At 40.0% G+C, this 15,321-nt stretch overlaps 2 protein-coding genes and 1 long non-coding RNA gene across 3 annotated transcripts in view; 1 reads left to right on the top strand and 2 right to left on the bottom strand.

Annotated features, from left to right (window-relative positions):
• Nucleotides 1–7,399, top strand: part of cyth4b (cytohesin 4b) — an 11,824-nt gene extending 4,425 nt beyond the window's left edge. Inside the window, exons 5-13 of the mRNA XM_043230918.1 lie at nucleotides 934–1,052; nucleotides 1,133–1,213; nucleotides 1,293–1,405; nucleotides 2,475–2,623; nucleotides 3,293–3,404; nucleotides 3,829–3,905; nucleotides 3,975–4,046; nucleotides 5,336–5,490; nucleotides 6,689–7,399. Coding sequence (XP_043086853.1) covers nucleotides 934–1,052; nucleotides 1,133–1,213; nucleotides 1,293–1,405; nucleotides 2,475–2,623; nucleotides 3,293–3,404; nucleotides 3,829–3,905; nucleotides 3,975–4,046; nucleotides 5,336–5,490; nucleotides 6,689–6,770 — 960 coding nt within the window. The 3' untranslated portion in view covers nucleotides 6,771–7,399. The remainder of the gene's footprint in view (nucleotides 1–933; nucleotides 1,053–1,132; nucleotides 1,214–1,292; nucleotides 1,406–2,474; nucleotides 2,624–3,292; nucleotides 3,405–3,828; nucleotides 3,906–3,974; nucleotides 4,047–5,335; nucleotides 5,491–6,688) is intronic.
• A 2,296-nt stretch (nucleotides 7,400–9,695) lies between these two features.
• Nucleotides 9,696–14,348, bottom strand: fam83fb (family with sequence similarity 83 member Fb). Its single transcript, XM_043230876.1, has 4 exons — nucleotides 13,554–14,348; nucleotides 11,999–12,163; nucleotides 11,472–11,593; nucleotides 9,696–11,299 (listed from the first exon to the last, which is right to left on the bottom strand). Exons 1-4 carry the CDS (start codon nucleotides 14,013–14,015, stop codon nucleotides 10,663–10,665), a joined length of 1,386 nt encoding a protein of 461 aa, XP_043086811.1. The 5' UTR covers nucleotides 14,016–14,348; the 3' UTR covers nucleotides 9,696–10,662.
• Nucleotides 12,818–13,547, bottom strand: LOC122333316. Its single transcript, XR_006248617.1, has 3 exons — nucleotides 13,362–13,547; nucleotides 13,066–13,133; nucleotides 12,818–12,835 (listed from the first exon to the last, which is right to left on the bottom strand). It is a non-coding gene; the product is annotated as an uncharacterized LOC122333316 (long non-coding RNA).
• Nucleotides 14,349–15,321: the final 973 nt, after the last annotated feature.

The following is a 15,321-nucleotide window of genomic DNA, read 5'->3' as shown; positions in this document are numbered from 1 at the left end:
AGCCAGAACGACAGCTGAAATCTATTAGTATTTAGACAAAATGAAAGTGGAAATTAAGACAAGAAACATTTCATGACGGGTAAAAGCAAAGAGCTCTCTGCAAAGACATACTGGTGGCTCTGGATACAGGAGACTTTCTATTCTTCTGCTTCGGCCTTAATCCAGAACATCATTTCACCAGAAAGCAGCCACAACCAGGAGATCCTCACAAGATCTCTGACCGAGGAGTCAAAATAATTCTCAGAAGAGCTGCCCAAGAGCCCAGGAACATCTGTGGAGGGTTGCAGAACTGCTTTCACCGCCGCGGCCTGAACGAACGCTCGCCACGCAGGGCTTCTCCTGAAGAAAAAGATCTTTTAAAGTTTGCCGCACGGCATTCAGACAAGCCTGTGAAACACTGGGAGAGTAAAGTCTGCTCAGAGGAGATGTACCGCCGTAACACACCGTGTCTGGAGGTCAAACATCACGCTGTAGCACCGGCAAGATTCACATCATTGAAGGACCGTCGGGCCAGAATCAACTCATGTGACGAGTTTCTCCTACAGGACAAATGCTTTTGATAGAAATAGAAATAAATTTCAGTAAACGTTCAATAATTTTTCACTGGGTCGTTTTATTACACATTTTTTTTCTTTGTGGGCATGGATTGCTACCAACATCTGGTGAAAATTTCATGTCAACTATAGAAATATATTTACGGAGAAAAATAGTGACGTCATATTGCTGTCATAGTGTAAGAGACCAAAACTCAACCAGAGCAATGGTTTATCTGATTCAGCGTTGAGAGTTTTGGTCTTTCTTTAGTCATTCTGCTGAAAAGGGAAGTGTGGGTTTGAAGGAAAATCTCTAAAAACAGATGCTGAACTGTGGAGGAAGTGCTGTGGACGGAGCTGATTAACTCTTCGTTGTTTATCTCCAACGGCTCTGTTTCAGGGAATCAAGTATCTGGTGGATAATGGGCTTCTGGATTGGAAACCAGAGCGAGTGGCTGAGTTTCTGTATAAAGAGGAAGGACTGAACAAGACCGCCATCGGAGACTTCCTGGGGGAGAGGTGACATATGAGCTATTAAACATCAGATGTGTGTGTGTGTGTGTGTGTGTGTGTGGATCTGACGCCGTCTGCTGTTTCAGGGAAGACATGCACCTTCAGATCCTCAAAGCGTTCGTGGAGCTGCACGAGTTTTCCGATCTGAACCTGGTCCAGGCGTTACGGTGAGGTCACGAGCTCCTCTTCATCTTCAGATGATCAGCTGAACTCGTCTCATTTCCGTTCGTCTCGTTCTTCCTGCAGGCAGTTCTTGTGGAGTTTCCGTCTGCCGGGCGAAGCTCAGAAGATCGACCGCATGATGGAGGCCTTCGCCACGCGCTACTGTAACTGCAACGCTGACGTCTTCCAGTCCACAGGTCAAAACAAATTGAGGTTTACATTATAGATTCACATATTTGATGCATGAACGTATGAAATGTTCATGCTTTTACACAGTTTAAACACAAGTCAGGCATATTTGCAGATTACAGATAACAGATTTCCCATATAACAAAAAATTGTTTGTATTATATATATTTATTTATATTATTTATTATTATATTTTCAAATATATACTGCATAAAAACATACAAAAATGGCCCAAATATATATTTTGTAAAGTATGCTTCAAAATATATTCTCTACTATTTTGTATATTCTTTAATAAAAATATATAATTATAAATATTAAAAAAGTCAATTTTTACTATATATATTTTGATTACAGAAAATCCATTGTCCGTAACACGTTACACATTTATATTGAGATTCACTGTTTGCATATATTTCATGTATTTAAAACAGATTTTGATCACAAAAATATATTGTGCCATGTGGGTTTGTCACGTTCGTACTTTCGCGAGACTGAGTGCACGAGACGTAAAGTAAACTTAAACTGATTTAATTCCAAAATGGCAAAATAAAGATACAAAGGCAGGCAGGACAAACACAGGTATGGACATCGGGTATGGACCTTGACGATCGGACAATGGGAACTCAAAACACTCAAGACTAAATACACGAGGAAATTGACTACACTGACGAGACATGGCTGCAGACAATAATACAATTAACACGGAGGGAAGGCAGGGCACAGGGAGCACATGGCACGAGACGAAAACAATGACAAAAGTGTCCAGAGACGTGACAGGGTTATTCTGCTTCTAAGAGATTTAAATAAATGCACTGAATATATAATTTTGTAAATTAAATGTATTGAATGCACATATTTAATAAAATAAGACAAATAGTCTGACAAATATGTATGCATCACATTAAATTGATTAATTTATTTTAATACTGTGTAATTCAAAGGCCTGACTTTTTTTCGTAATTGACAAATAATTTGACATTAACTAATAATAATGAAGATGTGCTGGCAAATCAATGAGTTAATCAAGCGGATGGTCAAATGTGGTTGAGGTTTGTTTCTGATTCTGATCATTAGACACGTGTTACATCCTGTCGTTCGCCATCATCATGTTGAACACGAGTCTGCACAATCCCAACGTGAAGGACAAGACCTCGCTCGGGAGATTCATCAGCATGAACCACGGCATCAACAACGGCCAAGATCTGCCCGACGACCTTCTGACGGTGAGCAGCCAATCGCAATCAGCCCTCGCTGGTCACATGATGCTGCTGGAATACCAGTGCGGTCTCCAGACAGACGCTCGTTTGTCTCCAAGGTTATACATATTTCTCCAATTATTGCATCTGTAATCAACTCAGTTCCTGAATGATTCAGTGTTTTTAAACGAATGTCCAAGTGATTCAATGATTCAATGAGCCATTCACGAAGGCAGCTACTGCATTCTATCTTTATATGGCTTGAATAGTTACACTTACACATGGTTTTGGTTTCATTTTCAGGGTATCAGTTTTATTCAAGTATATTTAACACATTAATCTTCTAACATTATTTTTGTCATTGTGACTGTAGACTAAATGCATTCATTGCATGTCTGAGCTGCATTAAGCACTACTTAATCCTGCTTTAAACATTGAAAAAGAAGTTTCTTTGCCACTTCTGCAGTGCAGATATGAATTTGGTTGATATTCGTTTTTTTATTGGTATCAGCCGTATAGTGTCTTACTATTCAGATAGCATTTTTTGAATAAATATACAAAATAACTACCCCGACACCACGCTGAGAATGAACACAGATAACACCCTGGTGGTGTGCATTTCAAAAATAAGCAGAACTTACAGAAAGGTTGTGGTTTTGCTGTGTTTTGGTGAATTTTTTTTTTCCGCATCAACAGAATCTGTACAACAGCATACGCAACGAACCCTTCAAAATCCCAGAGGATGATGGGAATGATCTGACGCACACCTTCTTCAACCCGGACCGAGAGGGCTGGCTGCTTAAACTGGGTAAAACTGATCAGGACAGATTCATTAGATATTAGAAAGAATCAGCTCACAGAGTTCACTGCTGATACAGATCTAAAGCTTCACGGCCAATAACACGACCAGCCCATCTATAACATCAAGAACTAAAGTCTCCAAAATGAGCTGGAAGCAATCAAAACGATCAAAAGAGCAATGATATGCAAGTGTTATAACTAGTCTCAGAGGTTTTTATTACATGAAGCATACAGAATACAAAAAGAATAGAGCAAGCAAGTCTTAGAGGTATTTTTTGCTTTTACAGATAGAATACAAAAAGATTAGATAAGCTAGTGTTAGTTTTTTTATGTATTTTTAAAGACATCCATTGGATAGGGTCACGCTGAGATGCTCAGACCTTAAGAACATGATCATCTGACGGTGTTTTATGAACATGATCTGTGTGCAGGCGGTCGTGTGAAGACGTGGAAGAGGCGCTGGTTCATCCTGACCGATAACTGCCTGTATTATTTTGAGTTTACCACGGTAAGAACGGCACGGCGTCTCTCTGAATGAAGGTGTGTGGATCAGGAGTGATCACGTGTTTGTGTTCAGGACAAAGAACCCCGCGGCATCATTCCTCTGGAGAACCTGTGTGTGAAGGAAGTCATGTTTCCACGCAAACCGGTGAGAACTTCATGACCTACCTTCAGCGAGGACACAACCAGAAAAGAAATAGTAGTAACACTTTACAATACGTGAGCCAGGACCACAGAAGCAGGTTTCTAAAAACGAAGATTTATACATCCTCTAAAAGATGCACCAATAATCTTTCCATTAATGTATGGTTGATGTTAACGTATGGCTGAGAACTATTTGAAGGTATTTGAGGATCTGAGGGTGCTAAAAAAATCTAAATATTGAGAAAATGGCCTTTAAAGTTGTCCAAACGAAGTTCTTAGCAATGCATATCACTAATCAAAAATCAGGTTTTTTATATTTATGGTAGGAAATTCACAAAATATCTTCATGGAACATGATCTTTACTTAATATCTTAATAAAAAATGGATTTAACGTAATCACACTCTTAAAAGTTACAGTCACAAATGCATAAGTCTGTATTAGAATTGTTTTTATGATTTTTCACGAGATATTCTAACACTTTTTAAGATTTAGTTTTTTTATAACGCATTATGCATTCATAATAGTGCCTTAAGAATACTATTATAATGTATTTGTCCCGGTGTGGTTGAGGAGAGGAGACGAGAATATAACATTTAACACTCTTTAACAAGAGAGAAAACTATAATACTGCAGACAGGAAGAGTCTAACCACACGTAATAAAGACGAGAGAGGACGAACAGGAGCTTATAAAGCCTAAAGTCAATGAATTAACTGAATACACCTGAATATAATCAACTGAAAGACGGCCACACAGAGGACACGGGACAAGCTTCATTAATTAACTCATTATTCAAGTTTTGGCAAAAATCTTATTTTTGATTTAACAAACTAAATTAAATAAACATTTAATGAATATTTTAAATACATTATGGAATGAAAGTGGAGTGAAATTTAAGCATAAATAAGCCATATATTTTCTTATAAATATGAAAAATATTTTTTCCATACACAAGGAAAAAGGGAAATATTAAATGAAATGCAAAGAGGTGATACTGAATATATGTTGCAATGAATAAATATAAACCTCAGTACAAAGAAGTAAAAAATAGTGTGAAATATATTTCTGTATCTAGAAAAAAAAGACCTGAAACATGATATAGGACTAGAAATGAACAGAGCATCAGTACTAAAACTATCCTGATGAAAGAGTTCGGTCTAATTAAAGAGTTAGTCGTGTGGGTCTTTTAGTTAAACATCAGGCTGTATTGAGGAGTGAGGGTCTGAACTGTTCCTTTGATTGGGTCAGTTTTATTAGTGAAGGTTAACCTGTGACCTTTGACCTGTGTGTAGTATTGTTTGGAGCTGTATAACCCCAACAGCCGGGGTCAGAAGATCAAGGCGTGTAAGACAGAGACGGATGGACGTGTGGTGGAAGGCAATCATCAGTCCTACACAATCTGTGCTGCTTCGGCCGAGGAGAGAGACGAATGGATCGAATCCATCCGGTATGAACCCACTCGACTCATCTGAACACATATGACTCGTTTGAACATACGTGACTCGTCTGAACACAATTGACTCATCTGAACACATGTGACTAATATGAACCAACTTGACTCAATTGAACACATGTGACTAATATGAACCAACTTGACTCATTTGAACACATGTGACTAATATGAACCCACTCGACTCATTTGAACACATGTGACTAATATGAACCCACTCGAATCATCTGAACACATGTGACTAAAATGAACCCACTCGACTCATCTGAAGACATGTGACTAATATGAACTCACTCGACTCATTTGAACACATGTGACTAATTTGAACCAACTTGACTCATCTGAACACATGTGACTAATATGAACCCACTCGACTCATTTGAACACATGTGACTAATATGAACCCACTCGACTCATTTGAACACATGTGACTAATATGAACCCACTCGACTCATTTGAACACATGTGACTAATATGAACCCACTCGACTCATCTGAACACATGTGACTAATATGAACCCACTCGACTCATCTGAACACATGTGACTAATATGAACCCACTCGACTCATCTGAACACACACATGAACCCACTGACTCATCTGAAGACATGTGACTAATATGACTCACTCGACTCATTTGAACACATGTGACTAATAATAACTTGACTCATCTCGACACATGTGACTAATATGACTCGACTCATTTGAACACATGTGACTAATATGAACCCACTCGACTCATTTGAACACATGTGAGACTCGACTCATCTGAACACATGTGACTAATATGAACCCACTCGACTCATTTGAACACATGTGACTAATATGAACCCACTTGACTCATTTGAACACATGTGACTAATATGAACCCACTCGACTCATTTGAACACATGTGACTAATATGAACCCACTCGACTCATCTGAACACATGTGACTAATATGAACCCACTCGACTCATTTGAACACATGTGACTAATATGAACCCACTCGACTCATTTGAACACATGTGACTAATATGAACCCACTCGACTCATCTGAACACATGTGACTAATATGAACTCACTCGACTCATTTGAACACATGTGACTAATATGAACCCACTCGACTCATCTGAACACATGTGACTAATATGAACCCACTCGACTCATCTGAACACATGTGACTAATATGAACACTCGTGTGTCATGTCTCCACAGGGCTAGCATCACTAAGGACCCCTTCTATGATCTAGTGTCCACTCGCAAAAAGAAAGTCATCAACAAAGTGGCAGAGAAATGATGAAACGACTGAATTACAAATCTACAGAACTATAAGAGAGCACTGCTTATTTATTATAGCTCAGGAGATCAGCTCTTCCTCAGAGATACTGATTCAAATGAGTCAACAGAGTATGAATCAATGAACTGAATGTTAAGCAGCTCTGATGATTTGAAGAGAATGCTGAGTTCATATTGAGATGATTTGAGACATTGTAGAGATCTTTTCTGAACGATTCATTCACAGCTTGTTTATTTCAATGTCATTTCTCAGAGGTTTCTTTCTCTCACAAAATATAAGAAGTATCGACTCTGACAATGCTTCTGAAATATGAAATCAGGAAATCATAAGGAAAAGTAAAAACAGGGCCAAATGAGTCACTAGTTCTCGTCCAGCGAGATGCTGTTTGATGAGATTTGATCGGGATGTTTTCTCAAACTCTAGAAAGTTTATTTGATCTCATGAAGAGACTGAGATCGTCATGTTTCACAGAAAGCTGTGAATGCTTTTTATGTAAAATACTTTTGTAAATATTATAGATCATACAGTGTTAAAGATTATAGGTTATAAATTGTACAAAATCTTATTTAATTAAAGTTATTTGAGACTAAATGTCTTGTGATTGTAGTTAATGAACTGTTCAGACTCAAAACGTGACTTTTGTTGGTTTAGATAAAAGAAGAAGCTCGGCGTCATTCACACTCTAAACACACACACACACACACACACACACACACACACACACACACACACACACACACACACACACACACACACACACACACACACACACACTGTGTGTGTGTGTGTGTGTGTGTGTGTGTGTCTGTGTGTCTGTATGTGTGTGTGTGTGTGTGTGTGTGTGTGTGTGTGTGTGTGTGTGTGTGTGTGTGTGTGTGTGTGTGTGTGTGTGTGTGTGTGTGTGTGTGTGTGTGTGTGTGTGTGTGTGTGTCTGTGTGTGTGCGTGCGTGCGCGTCTTATATTAAACTTCAGAAACGTGAGTTTTTGAGGAAGATGAATCAGTGTCACTAAGGATGATCTCAAACTGGAATAGAATCTTCTAAACTCTGTAGGAAGAATGAAAGCTCTGCGTTCTGCTCTTTATTCACGCAACAGAAACATTTAAAAAGGGAAACGTGAAATGATCTCATGGCTTTCACTTCCTCCTTCAGAACATCAGCGTGTGTGACATCTGCTGGAGGCTCCGTGAAGGTCCACTTTAATCATTCATATATATATATATATACAGTGTTTATGATGATTTGACATCATGCTCTCTGAAGGACAGATGTATTTTCTTGCTCATATTTTCTTTAGTGAATGTAGTTGAGGCCTATTTTTGAAGGTTTCAGTCTCTAGGCTCAGACTACGAGGGCCTGGGATTTTATTCTAAATGGATTTATTTTTTTTTAGTTCTCTTAAATGATTGTGATTAGCATCCAGAATAAATGTTTTTGTTTACATAGTGTGTTTACTGTGTATATTTATTATGTATATCTATATCTATATATATGTTTATACAGTAAATATATTTATATATATATTTAAATATAAGAATATGACCATATAAATGTCAAAAACATATATATATATATATATATATATATATATATATATATATATATATATAGGCATACAGTATGTGTGTGTATATATTATATATACATATTAAATATACACAGTACATACACATTACAGCAGGAGCATTTATTTTCGATGTGATTGTTTGCACTAGTTTTTATATTTAAAAATAAAATTTTATTTTTCACTGTATTAAAATGCATGTATGTATATGCATGTGTTTTAAAAGTAAAACATTAATCTCATTATTCCCGCAGTTCGGCTGCAGTTTTATTGTTTGATGTGTTCTGGTCTGGACTCGGTCTCACTCGTCTCTGGTCACTTCCTGTTCAGGACTATTGCAGTAAATCCACGGATCCTTTTTGTGGTCAGGGCTGTTGCACAGGGTGACCGTACGTCCTCTTTTCCCCGGACATGTCCTCTTTTTGGCCTAAAAACTCATCCGGTTGGGATTTCCTAATCGCCTGAAATGTCCGGGATTCTGTGTTTTCTTCATCTGCCGCCGCTCCCGAGGTGTCCGTGTTCACTAAACATCGTAACATTGAGTATGATTTCAGCACATCGGAGGATTTAAATCTCTTCTGAGTGAGGTTTCCAGATCACACACACATCTTAAAGACAAGGAGCTCCAGCATGATCTGACCTCTGACCTCTGAAGGCCTCGAGACACTGTTAAAGAGTAATCATGGGTTGATTTTCTCAACTGCATGAAACACATTTGACTGAAAGGCCTGTATTCAAACATTTTGCATTCGACTCATGATAAACCTTCGGTTAAAGTTCCCTCCTCGTGGAACGAGCTTCAGAAGCGGATGAAAACTATCTTCATACGAGTCTCTATCTCTAACACTCTCTATTCTGTTTCAGCTGCTTTTTTATTTAAAAAGAAAAGATCCTTTAACGCTAGCATTCTAACACTTATTTTCTTTTTAGTTATTATAAATAATTGCCTTCTAACAAAAACATGATTTATTCTTCTTTCCGTTCAATTGACTTATTTTATATTTATAACTGAGCCTCTAACACTAGGATCCATTCCCTATTCGTTTTCTATCTTTTTTTTTTAAAAAAAAAAAAAAACTTTGCTGAGTAGAATATTAGGAGAAATCATGGCTCCGCCCACAAACCACGCCCCCACTGTCCTGTTAAACTAAAATGATCACACACACACACACACACCCAGATAGTGTCAGTGAATAAGTCTCAGTGACGCACTTCCGGTGTTTCTGTAGTAGCTCGTGTCGAGCAGCAGAGGGCGAGCGCGTCACAAACTCAGCTTCACCTGTCAATCATTTTTTATATTCGGCTCATCTGACACTGGATTGGCTGATGTGTCTGTAGTAGGTGGGACTTGAAGAGCACGTGTTTCTTGAAGTCAGCATAAATGCTCACAGCTTTATTAACACACATATCATATATAACATGAGGTTCCCAGTACATTCAGAGCAACCAGTTTTTTTAATGTAAACATTTTCACCCTTGGTCACGTGAATATTAAGAAAACAAACATTGCATATTATGCTTGAACGAAAGAACATTTGTTCATAGCTTTGAAAGAACCCAGAAAGAAATGTTTCTGTTAGCTGGGATAAATGTGAAAAGATCTACACAGACACACTCTTCTCTTGATGGCACTTTATCTTCCATCCTGTTCCACACGTACAGACTAATTCATTACAATACCTAGGAACTACCCTGAATCCACCCGTAAACATGGCCTTATCTTATATTACACTACATTCTTATACAAGCACACTTTACGCACCATTTCTTCTCTCTTTCACAGAAACACAGCTTTCCCCCTAAACCCTGACCTTTAACCTCTTAAGTCCCGAGAAAAAAGTTTTAGGAAATATATACAGTATATATATTTTCACATTGTTTAGAGCATTAAAAAAATAATGTGCAGTTCTTTTAAAAATGATATTTCATTTTATATTTCATATTTCATCCTGCTATGTCCCGGGCATTTCTTTAAAATAATGAAACGACACGAACATATGAACAGATGCATAAGCAACAACGTAGATTTTTAAAATCACCGACAAATTTTTTGTTCGAGATACGTTTAGTTGAACAAGCTTTGTATAAAAATGATTCTCAAGTATGTTAGAAATGTTTTTCTTTCAGTTAAATGTGTGTAAAATGGTTTTTCTCATTATATACAATGGAACTAAATCTAATTTGCATGTGGATGTGTTTTTGAGCAGAACATCACTAGGTTTCAGGTCAAGCTGCACATCATTAGAAGGTTTTACACTCGCTATCAAACACAAACACCTTCTGCAAACAGGAAGCTCATGTTAAAACGTATGATTAAAGCGATCTTGCATCAGTTTTTTCTTCTGAAAAGGCTCATGAACCCTCTGTTCTTCTTCTTGAAGCTGTCCTGCGTCTCGTCCCGGGCGAGCGAGGCTTTAGAAGCACCTCCTGAAGGATCCTCTGTGTTTTCTGTAACGACCTCGTCGCTCGGCTGCTCCTTCTTCCCTTTCTTCCTCCGCTTTGTGTTCAACGTGAATGTCTTGGGTTTCTTGGACTCTTTCTTCTCGGGCTTGGCGGGTGTGATGTTCTCCGGCTCTTCCGTGGGATTCTCCAGGTCCAGCTGAGCCGGATCGGGCGTCACCATCTTACTGAAGAAGTCCTGGAGCGGCTCCGAGGGGCCCGGGATCTGCCCGAGCGCCAGCAGGTACTTGGGATTGTGGTATTTGTGCGCAGGCACTTTCAGATCTCCTCGCGAGGCGTCTCCGAGGTTGACCTGGAAGCGAGACGTGGCCGCTGCGGGGCGTTTGGGCACCGCGGCCCTCGACAGGGTCCCCGTTTGGGGCTTACTGATGTGAAACTCCTTAAAGAGGTCCAGCTTGTCAGAGACGGCGTACAGTTCTCGGAAATCGTTGTCGTAGAAATCCACCACCTGCCCCGACATCACCGTGATCATGTTTCTGTCCATTCGAGAAGAGCTCCAGGAGAAACTAGAGGCACACACATCCTGATCAGATGAACTGCTTATTATACAACGATTTTAATTTCAAACCTGGTCTGTGAGGTAAAACGTGGCTTCATTACCGCAGTTACCGTGTTTTGAGCATCATATCCTTTGTTTTTCGATCAAATGCGTTAGATGAATATAATATTTGGACTCACCTGTACGTTCCGAACATGACTTTGTCTCCGTCGACGAGCATGTACTTGCTGTGGACGTTTCCGGGGATTCTCCCCACGGACAGATTCAACCCGATTCCCTTCACGGTCCGAGTCCGGACGTTCTGACGGAAACACAACCCATGAAACATCAGCTGAAATCAGTGCTGAAGTCTAAATGGCCGGATTTTGACCTGATGGATACGGCTAAACAACAGCCAAAAAAATCAAATAAATAAATAAAATTAAAATAATAAATAATTAAATAATACATTTTTTGGTTTTGCTTTATCAAATAAAGGTTGCAAAAGGGTGTTTTTTGCAGTGATTCCATAGCAGACATAGTAACATTTTAATGTTAATTTTAGTTAAAAGTGTTAGCAGTTTTGTTTGTTGTCATTCTAAATAAATCTACACAAATTAGCATTCATTTTTATTCGATTTTTTACTAAAGTTGTAGTCATTTCAGAAGTTTACGTCTTTGAAAGGATGTTTTATTGTATTTATCTTTATCTGTTTTCCTGGAGTACCTTCAGCTCCCGAGCTCCGACCTGCAGCCGGCTGCACATGTCCAGGAAGTGCGGCGCTCCCTGCTCGTCCAGCACCATGTAGACGGGGACGCCGCGCTTCGACGCCTCAAACAGATCCTGCAGAATCTGCAGATCGGTCAGCAGGTCCATCACGATAGCCACGACCTGGACACAACGTTCATTCTCATCAGCAGCGGTTAAACAGAAGACACCTTAAACCTTCTCTTTTGAGAAAAATCTCCGAATGCATCACCCGACGGACGGAAGCCTGCCGCTCGTTACTAAAAACCTCTGCGCTCTGCAGAACCAGGATTTCAGGAACTCTTCAGACCGTCCGTGTAAACAGCTTTCACGTTCTCTTTTCTCTCTCTCTCTGTTTCTGATCTTCCAGCTGACATCTTTGTTTAGTTTGTTGGAAACGAGGGCATGTTGTTTCTTCTCCGTCCTTCTGCAGGAATCCAGTGAGACCGGCTCGCTGTGCTGAAAACGATTTCCCGGTACACCAAGACGAGAGATTGGCATACAGACAAAGAGGATGATCTGTGAGATGATGATCAGCCCAGAGCATCATTAGACACGCGTTAGAAAGTTTCCTGCTTCGGTGAGTCAGTGATTCCAGATAATTCAGTGTCACTCCTCAAGAACTAGAGGCTGTGCAAAACACACCTGAACAAGACTGAACAGGATCTTCAAGCATCCAGCACCTCAGGACATCAGTGACGTAAGGGTCTCACTAAGGTCCTGTAGGACATAGTCTGTGCTCATTGGGAGAGAGATCCTTCTAAACACTTCCCAGGAACTGAATGCATGTGTCAGTTGAAAAAAAACTATTTACAGCTGAAAAACACAAGTTCCCAGGTTTCTGTTGAGTACGTTTATGATACCAAGAGTTAACAGACATGTCAGTAAAGTCAAGATAATGAAATATACGTTTTACTCTCATTTTAAGTTTAGTCTGTAATGCATAAAACATCGCTAGACCAGTTTTTATGCTAAGGTTCTGGCAACCCCAGCGGCTGCCAGTTCCAGGTAAATTTGGTGGAATTTTTAAAGTATACTTTACAAACCAGTTAATGTAGATGACAGCCACGTGAGGCACATCTTTAGACACCTGAAATGTAAGGAGTGTCACGATCTGATAATGACCGAAAGAGAAGAGAAAATGAAACTGAGCTTTATGATAATGAAGAGGAATCCCCTTATGAACATTTAGCACTGTAACTACACAGTAATAATAATTTAACGCACTACATTTAAGGTATGAGGTTGCAACACATTTATATTAGCTACTAAATAAACAATTTAAGTTGATGAATTTTCAGCATTCTTTTAAATATAGCTAAAATTAACTGCATGCACTCACCTTAACATTTAGCATCATTTAACTGGCTTGAACCATACTTTACATGAAAAGGTAACCTTCATTTATACAAACAAAGCTGGTGTTATGGGTTGAATGAGGCGTAAGAATAACTTTTCTTAAAGCATCAGCTTTTTTCCGCCTTAAAACGAAAGCAATCTACCGAACCGTGCGTGATGTGCTGGTGAAGCTGACCTTGCTGGACTCCTGTATGAGTTGGCGGGTCACCTCCTTGATGTGCGGGCTGTTCTGTTTGGGCGGGTGGGTGTACACCGACACCCGGGTCACCCCTTTAAAGAACCCGGATGAGGGCCAGCCGATGTCCAGCGGAGGAACCTCGGTGTCCGAGACCTGCGGCCAGTACGTGGAGCGCAGCGACCCCGCGTCCTCACGCTTGCCGTGACCCGCCGACGCTCCTCCGTCCTCGTCCTGCTCGTACTTGACGAAGCTGCTGGTGATGGTCTTGATCTCCCGCGCCGACAGGAAGTCTCGGCTCTTCTCGTCCTTCAGGAGGCTCTTGAAGGCTCCGTCTCCGTCGCTGATCAGGCGCTCCAGGGCCGCCCGGTGCTGCTCGCTGTAGTAGAACTGCGGCCGGGACTCGGGCACCTCGGGGGGCATGAGCCCGTCCTCCATACACACGAGCTGGGACTCCGCCATGCCGCGCCGCCGCCTCGCCTCACCTGAGCTCTCCTCGAGCCCGCGGACAGGTGTGTTTCTGCGGGGGGTGGAGTTCTCTCGGTGGAAGGGGAACGACTGACTCAAACGGGAGGGTTGAACTTCAGCCGAGAAAAGGCGAAAACTTTCACCACTTATTAAAACGTCTTATTCATGTTTATAAACATATATGTGCCCCCCGGACCACAAAACCAGTCATAAGCGTCATTTTTTTAATTGAGATATAGATAATAAATGATCTTCCTCTTGATGTGTGCCGAGATACAAATATTTGAAAACCTTGAATCTGAATAACCTGAAAAAAGTTGTTCGGATGAAGTAATTAAGCAATGCGTATTACTAATCAAAAAATAATTTTAAATCTATGTTTGCGGTAGAAAATTTTCAAAACTTCACTGAACATGATCTTTACTTAATGATTTTTGGCTTAAAACAAAAAAAAAGCATAAAATGTGTTGTTGTTTGTTTCTACAAACACACCTGTGCTGCTTTTAATAGTGTTTTTTGAGTCAGTTCACATTAAGTGACACATGAGTAGATTTGGGTCATTTTACCACTGGTTAGTTGTAAGTTAGTCTAGGCAGTTGAAGCTATAATATTACATAAATAAAAAGGATAAAATATCAATGAAGTGTTAACTATGTGAGCTCTATAATAGCCTATCCAAGCTATGTTTTTGATCTGTCACTCACCTTTTCTGGTTATTTCACTTTCACCTGTTTCCTTCCTGATTCAGACCGGACCAGCCGCTCTTCCTCTGAGGTGTGTTTATTTTTAACCTGCAGAAGCTCAGGTGACTCAGCACTGCGGGTGTTTTACACATCCATAGTTTGAGTTCTGAGATGTGCGACTGATTTGTTTGTAAGCGCCGGAGACCTCTCTTCTGTCTGTTCAGCCTCATCATGAACCGCACAATCACCGCGAGATCGAGAGTTTTTCCCAGTTAATGTTAAAATAATAGTTACCTTGCAGTGGACAGCAGACTCCAGGGCCCACTGTAATGGACAAAGGTTTGATTGGATCTTGGTGGACTACCATAAGGAAACTCTCCAATGTCATCAGAAGAAGATGCCAGGACAACGGCCAGATCACGAGATTTGGTAAAAAACCTGGGAATGATAGGACTTCTCATTGGCCAGTTTCTGCCCTTCACCCACCAACAGACTGATTGTGTGACCGCCATAAACATACCTTACGACCTTTGGTGAAACAAAGAGAGATCACCAAGTTCCCTCCAAATCCATTCTTAACTATGTTCTCAAACCTTATACTTATCAAACTACAACAT

This window comes from Puntigrus tetrazona, unplaced genomic scaffold (assembly GCF_018831695.1).
Source record: "Puntigrus tetrazona isolate hp1 unplaced genomic scaffold, ASM1883169v1 S000000234, whole genome shotgun sequence".
Classification (NCBI taxonomy): Eukaryota; Metazoa; Chordata; class Actinopteri; order Cypriniformes; family Cyprinidae; genus Puntigrus; species Puntigrus tetrazona.
The sequence above is the reverse complement of the archived record's forward strand: the minus strand, read 5'-3'. Positions and strand labels throughout refer to the sequence as shown.

Coding starts and splice junctions, on each gene's coding strand:
- fam83fb (XM_043230876.1), bottom strand. CDS start 14,015: ATGGCGGAGTCCCAGCTCGTGTGTATGGAGGACGGGCTCATGCCCCCC. Junction 12,164..13,553: donor TCATACAGGAGTCCAGCAAG/GTCAGCTTCACC, acceptor CGTTGTGTCCAG/GTCGTGGCTATCGTGATGGA. Junction 11,300..11,471: donor GTCATGTTCGGAACGTACAG/GTGAGTCCAAAT, acceptor GTGTGCCTCTAG/TTTCTCCTGGAGCTCTTCTC.